The sequence below is a fragment of the Pseudophryne corroboree genome, chromosome 4, assembly GCF_028390025.1.
Source record: "Pseudophryne corroboree isolate aPseCor3 chromosome 4, aPseCor3.hap2, whole genome shotgun sequence".
In the NCBI taxonomy this organism is placed as follows: Eukaryota; Metazoa; Chordata; class Amphibia; order Anura; family Myobatrachidae; genus Pseudophryne; species Pseudophryne corroboree.
The window spans coordinates 110,821,512-110,835,686 of NC_086447.1; the positions used below are offsets into that span (position 1 = coordinate 110,821,512).

Sequence of the window (14,175 nt, forward strand, 5' to 3'; positions counted from 1 at the left end):
TGACTAACATCTACAGTCTCTCTTACCTGCTACTGCATTGGACTGGTTAACTAAACTGAGCTCCAGTGCCTGGAGGCGGGGTTTAAAGAGGAGGCCCCAATGCATCCTGGGACAGCCTAAAGGGAGCATATGGTACATACGATACTAAAGCTTTAGTCTGTTGGTGCCTCTGGATCAAGATCCATTCTACATCCCGATGTTTTCCTGTGGAACCAATGTACCTCGCAGAAAGAGTGTTAACCATGGTAAGTCTACCATAACACTCCCTTTTCAGTGGTATGTTTTTAAAAAGTCTTTAGTTTGCAGAATGTATCAAGGTTGTTAGTATTTATTTTATTATTAGCTTGTTTAATTTTAATACCTTTTTAGATATATAGATTTTCAATGCTTTTTTTTATTTCAATGTGCTGATTCTTATCTGTGCTAGCTTTCAGAACTTAAGTGTTCCAGCTATATATTTGGCTTTGTTTTCTAGTTTATCGCTAGCACTTGAAGGGGATGTCCGCTTATGGCTGGCGTCTCATGTTCTTTCCACTCCTGGGAATGGAAGGCTGATGGACAGAATTGTGTGGCTACCCTAATTTCACAAACATCTAATTTCAAAACCATGGACTTATCCATACTTCACTGTTGGAACAGCCTCTCTCCTGGGAAGGCTTCCCCCCTAGATGTTGGGACATGGTTTACACTCCCCACCCAAATCTAACCTCTGCACATGTTACATCTCCCCCACCTGCAGTGCAGCATGGTTTTGTCAAGGTGCACAGTTACTTGTTTTATATTGCTTTGATTCCAACTCTGAATTAGGCCCAGAATGTTAATATCTACTTAAACTGCGAGTTCTGACGTCATTGCTTATAATTTGTTTTATGATGTCATCACTTAACAGTTCTTAATAAAATTTACGTATCCTAATCAATAATGCACCTCTTATTAGATTTCAGTTAGGAAATAGATGACATGAATAACAGCACTAAGGAGGTCATTCCGAGTTGTTCGCTCGTTGCCGATTTTCGCTATACTGCGATTAGTCGCTTACTGCGCATGCGCGAGGTTTGCAGAGCGCATGCGCTTAGTTATTTTACACAAAAGTTAGGTATTTTACTCACGGCATAACAAAGCTTTTTCATCGCTGTGCTGATCGTAGTGTGATTGACAGGAAGTGGGTGTTTCTGGGCTGAAACTGGACGTTTTATGGGAGTGTGCGGAAAAACGCAGGCGTTCGAGTTGCAAAATGCAGGAGTGGCTGGAGAAACGGGGGAGTGGTTGGGCAAACGCTGGGTGTGTTTGTGACGTCAAACCAGGAACGAAAAGGACTGAGCTGGTCGCAGTGTAGGAGTAAGTCTGGAGCTACTCAGAAACTGCTAAGAAATTTCTATTCGCAATTCTGCTAATATTTAGTTCGCACTTCTGCTAAGCTAAGATACACTCCCAGAGGGCGGCGGCTTAGCGTGTGCAATGCTGCTAAAAGCAGCTAGAGAGCGAACAACTCTGAATCACCCCCTAAGTGTGCACCTTTCCTTCATATGGTTACGTAATTCATCTTAATTTTAGAACCCTTACTTATGTAAGTGGGTACACCATGCCATATATTATAGTGTTACTCCATCTGACTGTATTACCTGTTCTAGAACTGAAATGTTGTCTCCTCCAGGTTTTCTATAACCGACACAGAATGGAATTAAAGCGATTGGAGAGAGACGCACAGCAGCTCCATATGCGTATCGAAGAGTTACAGAACAGGTTTGTTTCTTTTCTGTTATTTGCAGTAGGGGGGATACATGTTCGGCAACTCTCACCCCCTAGAAGCCAGGGCACTCTAGAGGAAAAGAGCTTACTTTTCCTTTCCACTACATGCCATGTAACCCCCTCCTCCTTCCCTTTTATTTATTTTTCAGTGCTTTACCTAAGAGGTGAGCACTGTCATTTAGAGCCCTAGTTTCTTTTTACTTTCTCTTTCATCCATCTGGGGGACGCTGCGCTGTTACTTGTGGGTTAGAGTGTGTGGGATGGGAGTTTATAACAGAACCTAACAAAACTAACTCCTCCCCCTCTAACCCCTCCCATCTCCAGCCTACTATAAGATTACCTCAGTTTTAGTTTTGTGCCTGAGGAGTACAGGCACAGATTTCCTTTTCTATAGCTATTAGTTAGGTTTCTTTTATTTCTCTGACGTCCTAGTGGATGCTGGGAACTCCGTAAGGACCATGGGGAATAGCGGGCTCCGAAGGAGGCTGGGCACTCTAGAAAGATCTTAGACTACCTGGTGTGCACTGGCTCCTCCCACTATGACCCTCCTCCAAGCCTCAGTAAGATTTCGTGCCCGGCCGAGGTTGGATGCACACTAGGGGCTCTCCTGAGCTCTTAGAAAGTTATAGTCTTAGAATTTGTTATTTTCAGTGAGACCTGCTGGCAACAGGCTCACTGCAGCGAGGGACTAAGGGGAGAAGAAGTGAACTCGCCTGCTTGCAGCCGGATTGGGCTTCTTAGGCTACTGGACACCATTAGCTCCAGAGGGATCGACCGCAGGCCCAGCCTTGATGTTCGGTCCCGGAGCCGCGCCGCCGTCCCCCTTACAGAGCCAGAAGCATGAAGATGGTCCGGAAAACCGGCGGCATGAAGACATCCTGTCTTCACCAAGGTAGCGCACAGCACTGCAGCTGTGCGCCATTGCTCCTCATACACACTTCACACTCCGGTCACTGAGGGTGCAGGGCGCTGGGGGGGGGCGCCCTGAGGCAGCAATAAAAACACCTTGGCTGGCTAAAATACCTCAATATATAGCCCCTGGGGCTATATATGAGGTAAATACCCCTGCCAGAATCCCATAAAAAGCGGGAGAATACGCCGCGAAAAAGGGGCGGAGCCTATCTCCTCAGCAAACTGGCGCCATTTTTCCCTCACAGCTCGGCTGGAAGGAAGCTCCCTGGCTCTTCCCTGCAATTCTACAGTACAGTAAGAGGGAAAAGAGAGGGGGGGCATTAAAATTGGCACTGTATACAGTATATTATATTGAAAAGCAGCTATTAGGGACATAACTCAGTTAGTCCCTGTATATATATATATATATATATATATATAGCGCTCTGGTGTGTGCTGGCATACTCTTACTCTGTCCCCCCAAAGGGCTTTTGTGGGTCCTGTCCTCTGTTTGAGCATTCCCTGTGTGTGTGGAGTGTGTCGGTACGGCTGTGTTGACATGTTTGAGGAGGATAATGATGTGGAGGGGGAGCAGATGCCTTTAGCAGGGATGTCACCCCCTGGGGGTCAGACACCTGAGTGGATGGTATTATGGCAGGAAATGAGTGCACGTATAGACTCCTTACATAAAAAATTTGACGACATGCCGACTGTGGGACAGCCGAGTCTTCAGCTCGTGCCTGTCCAGGTGTCTCAAAAGTCATCAGGGGCTCTGAAACGCCCGCTATCTCAGGTGGCACAAGTAGATGTCGACACGGATACTGACACCAGTGTCGACGACGATGAGTCAAATTTAATGCCCGTTAAGGCCATTCACTGCATGATTGAGGCAATGAAAGAGGTGTTAAATATTTCTGATTTACATCCAGGTACCACAAAAAAGGGTATTATGTTTGGGGAGAAAAAACTACCTGTAGTTTTTCCCCCGTCAGATGAATTAAATGAAGTGTGTGAAGAAGCGTGGGCTTCCCTGATAAGAAATTGGTAATTCCTAAGAAGCTACTAATGGCGTTCCCTTTCCCGCCAGAGGATAGGTTACGTTGGGAAACACCCCCGAGGGTGGATAAAGCGCTCACACGTTTGTCTAAAAAGGTGGCACTACCGTCCCAGGATACGGCCGCCCTTAAGGAACCTGCTGATAGAAAGCAGGAGGCGATCCTGAAGTCTGTATATACACACTCAGGCATTATACTCAGACCAGCTATTGCGTCAGCATGGATGTGCAGTGCTGCCACTGCGTGGTCAGATAATCTGTCAGAAAATATTGACACGTTAGACAGATACACGATCCTGCTAACAATTGACCATATCAAAGACTCAGTCTTATACATGAGAGATGCACAGAGGGAAATCTGCCGGCTGGCATCTAAAGTAAGTGCATTATCCATCTCTGCTAGGAGATGCTTATGGACTCGCCAGTGGACTGGAGATGCAGATTCCAAAAGGCACATGGAAGTTTTGCCTTATAAGGGGGAGGAATTATTTGGGGATGGTCTCTCCGACCTAGTTTCCACAGCAACGTCTGGGAAGTCAGCATTTTTACCCCATGTCCCCTCACAGCCTAAGAAGGCGCCATTTTATCAGGTTCAGTCCTTTCGGTCCCAGAAAAACAAGCGGGGAAAAGGAGGGTCTTTTCTGTCAAGAGGCAGAGGCAGGGGAAAAAGGCTGCAGCAAACAGCAGGTTCCCAGGAACAAAAGTCCTCCCCCGCTTCCTCTTCCAAGTCCGCCGCATGACGGTGGGGCTTCACAGGCGGAGCCAGGTACGGTGGGGGCCCGCCTCAGGAATTTCAGCGATCAGTGGGCTCGCTCACAGGTGGATCCCTGGATCCTTCAAATAGTATCTCAGGGATACAGGCTGGAATTCGAGGCGACTCCACCCCGCCGTTTCCTAAAATCCGCCTTGCCGATTGCTCCCTCAGACAGGGAGGCGGTGCTAGCGGCGATTCACAAGCTGTATTCCCAGCAGGTGATAATCAAGGTACCCCTACTTCAACAAGGCCGGGGTTACTATTCCACACTATTTGTGGTGCCGAAACCGGACGGTTCGGTGAGACCCATTTTAAATTTGAAATCCTTGAACACATACATAAAAAAATTCAAGTTCAAGATGGAATCGCTCAGGGCGGTTATTGCAAGCCTGGACGAGGGGGATTACATGGTATCCCTGGACATCAAGGATGCTTACCTGCATGTCCCCATTTACAATTCTCACCAGGAGTACCTCAGATTTGTGGTACAGGATTGCCATTACCAATTCCAGACGCTGCCGTTTGGACTCTCCACGGCACCGAGGGTATTTACCAAGGTTATGGCGGAAATGATGATACTCCTTCGAAAAAAGGGAGTTTTAATTATCCCATACTTGGACGATCTCCTAATAAAGGCACGATCCAAGGAACAGTTGTTAGTGGGAGTAGCACTATCTCAGGAAGTGCTGAGCCAGCACGGTTGGATTCTGAATATCCCAAAGTCACAGCTGGTCCCCACGACACGTCTAATGTTCCTGGGAATGATTCTGGACACGGCCCAGAAAAAAGTGTTTCTCCCGGAGGAGAAAGCCAGGGAGTTGTCTTCTCTAGTCAGAGACCTCCTAAAACCAAAACAGGTATCGGTGTATTACTGCACGCGGGTCCTGGGAAAGATGGTAGCTTCTTACGAAGCAATTCCATTCGGCAGGTTCCATGACAGAATTTTTCAGTGGGACCTGTTGGACAAGTGGTCCGGATCGCATCTTCAGATGCATCGTTTAATAACCCTGTCTCCACGAACCAGGGTGTCTCTTCTGTGGTGGCTGCACAGTGCTCATCTTCTGGAGGGCCGCAGATTCGGCATACAGGACTGGGTCCTGGTGACCACGGATGCCAGCCTACGAGGCTGGGGGGCAGTCACAAAGGGAAGAAATTTCCAAGGACTATGGTCAAGTCAGGAGACTGCCCTTCACATAAATATTCTGGAACTAAGGGCCATTTACAATGCCCTAAGTCAAGCAAAATCCCTGCTCCTACACCAGCCGGTGCTGATCCAGTCAGACAACATCACGGCAGTCGCCCATGTGAATCGACAGGGCGGCACAAGAAGCAGGACGGCGATGGCAGAAGCCACAAAAATTCTCCGATGGGCGGAGAATCATGTACTAGCACTGTCAGCAGTGTTCATCCCGGGAGTGGACAACTGGGAAGCAGACTTTCTCAGCAGGCACGACCTCCACCCGGGAGAGTGGGGACTTCATCCAGAAGTCTTCCAAATGATTGTAAATCAATGGGGTCGTCCACAGGTGGACATGATGGCGTCCCGCCTAAACAAAAAACTAGAGAAGTATTGCGCCAGGTCAAGAGACCCTCAGGCGATAGCTGTGGACGCTCTAGTGACACCGTGGGTGTACCGGTCAGTTTATGTGTTCCCTCCTCTACCTCTCATACCAAAGGTATTGAGAATAATAAGAAAGCGAGGAGTAAACGCAATTCTCGTGGTTCCGGATTGGCCGAGAAGAGCGTGGTACCCGGAACTTCAAGAGATGATCTCAGAGGACCCGTGGTCTCTGCCGCTCAGACAGGACCTGCTGCAGCAGGGCCCCTGTCTGTTCCAAGACTTACCGCGGCTGCGTTTGACGGCATGGCGGTTGAACGCCGGATCCTGAAGGAAAAGGGCATTCCGGAGGAAGTCATTCCTACGCTTATTAAAGCCAGGAAAGATGTTACGGCAAAGCATTATCACCGCATATGGCGGAAATATGTTGCATGGTGCGAGGCCAAAAAGGCCCCAACAGAGGAATTTCAACTAGGTCGATTTCTGCATTTCCTGCAAGCAGGAGTGAATATGGGCCTAAAACTGGTCTCCATTAAGGTACAGATCTTGGCTCTGTCAATTTTCTTTCAAAAAGAACTAGCTTCAGTACCTGAAGTTCAGACATTTGTGAAAGGAGTGCTGCATATTCAGCCCCCATTTGTGCCTCCTGTGGCACCTTGGGATCTCAACGTGATGTTGAGTTTCTTAAAATCACATTGGTTTGAGCCACTAAAAACCGTGGATCTGAAATATCTCACGTGGAAAGTGGTCATGTTATTGGCCTTGGCTTCAGCCAGGCGAGTGTCAGAGTTGGCGGCTTTATCATGTAAAAGCCCTTATCTGATTTTCCATATGGATAGGGCAGAATTGAGGACTCGTCCCCAGTTTCTCCCTAAGGTGGTGTCAGCGTTTCACCTGAACCAGCCTATTGTGGTGCCTGCGGCTACTAAGGATTTGGAGGACTCCAAGTTGCTAGACGTTGTCAGGGCCCTGAAAATATATGTTTCCAGGACGGCTGGAGTCAGAAAATCTGACTCGCTGTTTATCCTGTATGCACCCAACAAGCTGGGTGCTCCTGCTTCTAAGCAGACTATTGCTCGTTGGATTTGTAGTACAATTCAGCTTGCACATACTGTGGCAGGCCTGCCACAGCCAAAATCTGTCAATGCCCATTCCACAAGGAAGGTGGGCTCATCTTGGGCGGCTGCCCGAGGGGTCTCTGCTTTACAACTTTGCCGAGCTGCTACTTGGTCAGGGGCAAACACCTTTGCAAAATTCTATAAATTTGATACCCTGGCTGAGGAGGACCTGGAGTTCTCTCATTCGGTGCTGCAGAGTCATCCGCACTCTCCCGCCCGTTTGGGAGCTTTGGTATAATCCCCATGGTCCTTACGGAGTTCCCAGCATCCACTAGGACGTCAGAGAAAATAAGAATTTACTCACCGGTAATTCTATTTCTCGTAGTCCGTAGTGGATGCTGGGCGCCCATCCCAAGTGCGGTTTATCTGCAATACTTGTACATAGTTATTGTTAACTAAATCGGGTTATTGTTGAGCCATCTGTTGAGAGGCTCTATTGTTTCATACTGTTAACTGTGTTTCATATCACAGGTTGTACGGTGTGATTGGTGTGGCTGGTATGAGTCTTACCCGGGATTCAAGATCCTTCCTTATTATGTACGCTCGTCCGGGCACAGTATCCTAACTGAGGCTTGGAGGAGGGTCATAGTGGGAGGAGCCAGTGCACACCAGGTAGTCTAAGATCTTTCTAGAGTGCCCAGCCTCCTTCGGAGCCCGCTATTCCCCATGGTCCTTACGGAGTTCCCAGCATCCACTACGGACTACGAGAAATAGAATTACCGGTGAGTAAATTCTTATTTTCTTTTAGGGTTTTCAACTATACTTAGTCCCCTGTACACAGGTGACAAGTATAAAAAGACTGGGGTTAGTCAGTCGTGGATTTTACCCGCTCTATTTGGCCTCTGGGAAGTCACCATACTTTGTCACTGGGGCTTACTCGTTCCGGTCACATATCCGAGGAAGCGATTTGTCAAGTAGGACAGCCACAACCTGCAGAGGCAGCGGTGGGCTGTTACTTTCATTATTGTTTTAAATAAGATATAAGTTTACCCCCCCTTCCTCTCTCATCTGTGTGTGTGTAGGGGACTGTTTCCCGGGGGGGGGGGGGGGGGGGGGGTAGCTGGTTTGTGCAAGGCAGCGGCAGCACTAACGGACGGGATCACCGCCGCTAGTTTGACGGAACGCGTTCCTTCAGAGCGCAACGGCCCCTTCACGGAAGGGGATGTATGGCGCTCGGGTTGCTGAGGGGGTGGTAGCCGCGGCGGGACCCTGGGGGGAGGTGACGTCTTCCTGCCTTACTCTCCCGCCCTGCAGCGTCTTCCCACCCGCTGTCCTCACTCTGTGGAGGCGTGACCCAGCCACAGGTTTGCTGCCGGAGTGGACCCAGCGGGGTATGCTGCGCTGCACACGGCACACTGACATGGGGGATCCAGCGTCTCACCCTGATATTACAGGCAGGGAGCAACATAATATCAAGTATAGCACAGCTATTCAGTTGTTGTGGAGTATAGTTGACTTTAGGTTATTTTATTATTCACACTGTGATTTTTACAGGAGGGGTACACAACATTACACTATAAGTAGAGGTTTAGCCTTCTATAGATCCACTGTCCTTTTTCTTTGTTATTTGTTTATTGTTTACTTAATGGGCCACAGATGGAGCTTGGCAATGGCCAGTTAACCGGACAAATCTACTAAAGGGAAAACAGGCTCAGTTGTGTATTTTGCCTGTTCTCAGTGTGGTTCAAAGCTTTCAAAGGGTAGCACGGATCCTGGTTCACTCTGCACTACATGCTCCGTGATGCCTGCAGTAGAGCAGCCTAGTGTGTCGACGGATCAGTCCGTCCCTCTATAGGCCAGGAACTATTGCTGATTTGCGTCAATCCCAGTCAGGTACTGACTCCGGTCAATCTGCTATGGAGCCACCATGGGCAAGAAATATGGGTAAAAGTATTGCAGACTTAGCACAGTATATTAACAAGATTGTGACTGCTTCAAGCTCAAACGACAGCATCTGCTGCCCACTATCACCTTCCCAGGAGAGAAGTTAGATCCGGTATCCGCTCCTCTTGAGGAAGGTGAACTGGAGTCTTGAGTGGGAGGATGCTTCTGCCTGGGAAGAAGAGGAATTATCTACATGTTCAGGTGTCAGATTATTGATAGAGGCCATCTGTCAGACTCTTAATCTTCAAGATACGGCGGAGGCGGAGACTTCGTCAGTCTTCTTCAAACGTCAGAAGAGACAAGTAACGGTCTTTCCATCTTATACACATTTTGCAGAAATTTTGTAAGAATTTTGGCTTAAGCCGAATTCACGCTTTCAGGCTCCTAAAAAATTAAGATTTTTGTAGCGTTTTGCAGAGGAAGACACAAAGTTCTGGGGAACTGCTCCAAAAGTGTGTGCTCCTAATTCTCATTTGGCGAAGGCTACGGTAATCCCTTCGGTACAATCAGTGATGTTAAAGGATCCAACGGATCGGAAGATTGAGGCGATTCTTAAATCCATTTCTCTGACGTCCTAGTGGATGCTGGGAACTCCGTAAGGACCATGGGGAATAGCGGCTCCGCAGGAGACTGGGCACAAAAGTAAAGCTTTAGGACTACCTGGTGTGCACTGGCTCCTCCCCCTATGACCCTCCTCCAAGCCTCAGTTAGATTTTTGTGCCCGGCCGAGAAGGGTGCACACTAGGGGCTCTCCTGAGCTTCTTAGTGAAAGTTTAGTTTTAGGTTTTTTATTTTCAGTGAGACCTGCTGGCAACAGGCTCACTGCATCGAGGGACTAAGGGGAGAAGAAGCGAACCTTCCTGCTTGCAGCCAGCTTGGGCTTCTTAGGCTACTGGACACCATTAGCTCCAGAGGGACCGAACACAGGCCCAGCCTCGGAGTCCGGTCCCAGAGCCGCGCCGCCGGTCCCCTTACAGAGCCAGAAGCAAGAAGAGGTCCGGAAAAATCGGCGGCAGAAGACATCAGTCTTCAACAAGGTAGCGCACAGCAATGCAGCTGTGCGCCATTGCTCCTCAGGCACACTTCACACTCCGGTCACTGAGGGTGCAGGGCGCTAGGGGGGGGCGCCCTGAGCAGCAATGTAAAACACCTTGGCTGGCGAAAATACACCACATATAACCCCCAGGGCTATAGGGATGTATTTTAACCCCTGCCAGAATTCACCAAAAAGCGGAAGAAAAGGCCGCCGAGAAGGGGGCGGAGCCTATCTCCTCAGCACATGGGCGCCATTTTCCATCACAGCTCTGCTGGAAGGACGTCTCCCTGACTCTCCCCTGCAGTCCTGCACTACAGAAAAGGGTAAAAAAGAGAGGGGGGGCACTAATTTGGCGCAGTTTTGATAATAACAGCAGCTATAAAGGGAAAAGCACGTTATATATTGGTATTCCTGTCTATATATAGCGCTCTGGTGTGTGCTGGCATACTCTCCCTCTGTCTCCCCAAAGGGCTAGTGGGGTCCTGTCCTCTATCAGAGCATCCCCTGTGTGTGTGCGGTGTGTCGGTACGATTGTGTCGACATGTTTGAGAAGGAAAATGAGATGGAGGCGGAGCAATTGCCTATAATAGAGTTGTCACCCCCTAGGGAGTCGACACCTGAGTGGATGAGCTTATGGAAGGAATTGCGTGACAATGTCAGCTCTTTACGAAAGACAGTTGACGATATGAGACAACCGGCTACTCAGCTTGTGCCTGTCCAGGGGTCTCAAACGCCATCAGGGGCTCTAAAACGCCCGTTACCTCAGATGGCAGACAGAGACACGGATACTGACTCCAGTGTCGACGATGATGAGACAAATGTGACTACCAGTAGGGCCACACGTTACATGATTGAGGCAATGAAAAATGTTTTGCATATTTCTGATAATACAAGTACCACTAAAAAGGGTATTATGTTTGGTGAGAAAAAACTGCCTGTAGTTTTCCCTGTATCCGAGGAATTAAATGAAGTGTGTGATGAGGCGTGGGTTTCCCCCGATAAAAAAACTGATAATTCCTAAAAGGTTATTGGCATCATACCCTTTCCCGCCAGAGGATAGGGCACGTTGGGAAACACCCCCTAGGGTGGATAAAGCGCTCACACGCTTGTCTAAACAGGTGGCACTACCCTCTCCTGATACGGCCGCCCTAAAGGAACCTGCCGACAGAAAGCAGGAGAATATCCTAAAATGTATATACACTCACACGGGTGTTATACTGCGACCGGCAATCGCCTCAGCCTGGATGTGCAGTGCTGGGGTGGCGTGGTCGGATTCCCTGACTATAGAGCATTTAAAAGATGCATTTTTATATATGCGTGATGCGCAGAGGGATATTTGCCGACTGGCATCAAGAGTTAGCGCGCTGTCCATTTCTGCAAGAAGAGGGTTATGGACGCAGCAGTGGTCAGGTGATGCGGATTCCAAAAGGCACATGGAAGTATTGCCTTATAAGGAGGAGGAGTTATTTGGGGTAGGTCTATCAGACCTGGTAGCCACGGCAACTGCTGGAAAATCCACATTTTTACCCCAAGTAGCCTCTCAACATAAGAAGACGCCGTATTATCAGGCGCAGTCCTTTCGGCCCCATAAGGGCAAGCGGGCAAAAGGTTCCTCATTTCTGCCCCGTGGCAGAGGGAGAGGAAAAAGGCTGCAGCACACAGCCAGTTCCCAGGAACAGAAACCCTCTCCCGCCTCCGCAAAGTCCTCAGCATGACGCTGGGGCTTTACAAGCGGACTCAGGCACGATGGGGGCCCGTCTCAAGAAGTTCAGCGCGCAGTGGGCCCACTCGCAAGTGGACCCCTGGATCCTTCAGGTGGTATCTCAGGGGTACAAATTGGAATTCGAGACGTCTCCCCCTCGCCGTTTCCTAAAGTCTGCTTTACCGACGTCTCCCTCAGACAGGGAGGCAGTATTGCAAGCCATTCACAAGCTGTATTCCCAGCAGGTGATAATCAAGGTACCCCTCCTGCAACAGGGAAAGGGGTATTATTCCACACTGTTTGTGGTACCGAAGCCGGACGGCTCGGTGAGACCAATTTACCCTTCTCACCAAGGGTACCTCAGGTTTGTGGTACAGAATTGTCACTATCAGTTTCAGACGCTGCCGTTTGGCTTGTCCACGGCACCCCGGGTCTTTACCAAGGTAATGGCCGAAATGATGATACCCCTTCGAAGGAAGGGAGTTTTAGTTATCCCTTACTTGGACGATCTCCTGATAAGGGCAAGATCCAGGGAACAGTTGGAAGTCGGGGTAGCACTATCTCAGATAGTGTTGCGGTAGCACGGTTGGATTCTCAATATTCCAAAATCGCAGCTGATCCCGACGACACGCCTTCTATTCCTAGGGATGATCCTGGACACAGTCCAGAAAAAGGTTTTTCTCCCGGAGGAGAAAGCCAGGGAGTTATCCGAGCTAGTCAGAAATCTCCTAAAACCAGGCCAAGTCTCAGTGCATCAATGCACAAGGGTCCTGGGAAAAATGGTGGCTTCCTACGAAGCAATCCCATTCGGCAGATTCCACGCAAGAACCTTCCAGTGGGATCTGCTATACAAATGGTCCGGGTCGCATCTTCAGATGCATCAGCGGATAATCTTGTCACCAAAGACAAGGGTGTCTCTCCTGTGGTGGTTGCAGAGTGCTCATCTTCTAGAGGGCCGCAGATTCGGCATTCAGGACTGGGTCCTGGTGACCACGGATGCCAGCCTGAGAGGCTGGGGAGCAGTCACACAGGGAAGAAATTTCCAGGGCTTGTGGTCAAGCCTGGAGACATCACTTCACATAAATATCCTGGAGCTAAGGGCCATCTACAATGCTCTAAGCCTAGCAAGACCTCTGCTTCAAGGTCAGCCGGTGCTGATCCAGTCAGACAACATCACGGCAGTCGCCCACGTAAACAGACAGGGCGGCACAAGAAGCAGGAGGGCAATGGCAGAAGCTGCAAGGATTCTTCGCTGGGCGGAAAATCATGTGATAGCACCGTCAGCAGTGTTCATTCCGGGAGTGGACAACTGGGAAGCAGACTTCCTCAGCAGGCACGACCTCCACCCGGGAGAGTGGGGACTTCATCCAGAAGTCTTCCACATGATTGTGAACCGTTGGGAAAAACCAAAGGTGGACATGATGGCGTCCCGCATCAACAAAAAACTAGACAGGTATTGCGCCAGGTCAAGGGACCCTCAGGCAATAGCTGTGGACGCTCTGGTAACACCATGGGTGTACCAGTCAGTGTATGTGTTCCCTCCTCTGCCTCTCATACCCAAGGTACTGAGAATTATAAGACGGAGAGGAGTAAGAACTATACTCGTGGCTCCGGATTGGCCAAGAAGGACTTGGTACCCGGAGCTTCAAGAGGTGCTCAGAGGACCCGTGGCCTCTACCTCTAAGAAGGGACCTGCTCCAGCAGGGACCCTGTCTGTTCCAAGACTTACCGCGGCTGCTTTGACGGCATGGCGGTTGAACGCCGGATCCTGAAGGAAAAAGGCATTCCGGATGAAGTCATCCCTACCCTGATCAAAGCTAGGAAGGATGTAACCGCACAACATTATCACCGTATTTGGCGTAAATATGTTGCGTGGTGCGAGGCCAGGAAGGCCCCTACAGAGGAATTTCAACTGGGTCGTTTCCTGCATTTCCTGCAAACAGGACTGTCTATGGGCCTAAAATTAGGGTCCATTAAGGTTCAAATTTCGGCCCTGTCGATTTTCTTCCAGAAAGAACTGGCTTCAGTTCCTGAAGTTCAGACGTTTGTCAAGGGGGTACTGCATATACAGCCTCCTTTTGTCCCTCCGGTGGCACCTTGGGATCTCAATGTAGTTTTGGGGTTCCTAAAATCACATTGGTTTGAACCACTCACCACTGTGGACTTAAAATATCTCACATGGAAAGTGGTAATGCTGTTGGCCCTGGCTTCGGCCAGGCGTGTGTCAGAATTGGCGGCTTTATCCTATAAAAGCCCTTACCTAATTTTTCATACGGACAGGGCAGAATTGAGGACTCGTCCTCAATTTCTCCCTAAGTTTGTTTCAGCGTTTCACCTGAACCAGCCTATTGTGTTACCTGCGGCTACTAGGGACTTGGAGGACTCCAAGTTGCTGGATGTAGTGAGGGCCCTGAAAATATATGTTTCCA

At 49.2% G+C, this 14,175-nt stretch overlaps 1 protein-coding gene across 4 annotated transcripts in view; it reads left to right on the forward strand.

Moving 5' to 3' along the window:
- SMC6 (structural maintenance of chromosomes 6) overlaps positions 1 to 14,175 on the forward strand; it is a 370,384-nt gene that overhangs the window by 210,424 nt on the left and 145,785 nt on the right. For all 4 annotated transcript variants that reach the window (XM_063915349.1, XM_063915346.1, XM_063915348.1 and 1 more), the window contains one exon: positions 1,655 to 1,743. In XM_063915349.1, coding sequence (XP_063771419.1) covers positions 1,655 to 1,743 — 89 coding nt within the window. The remainder of the gene's footprint in view (positions 1 to 1,654; positions 1,744 to 14,175) is intronic.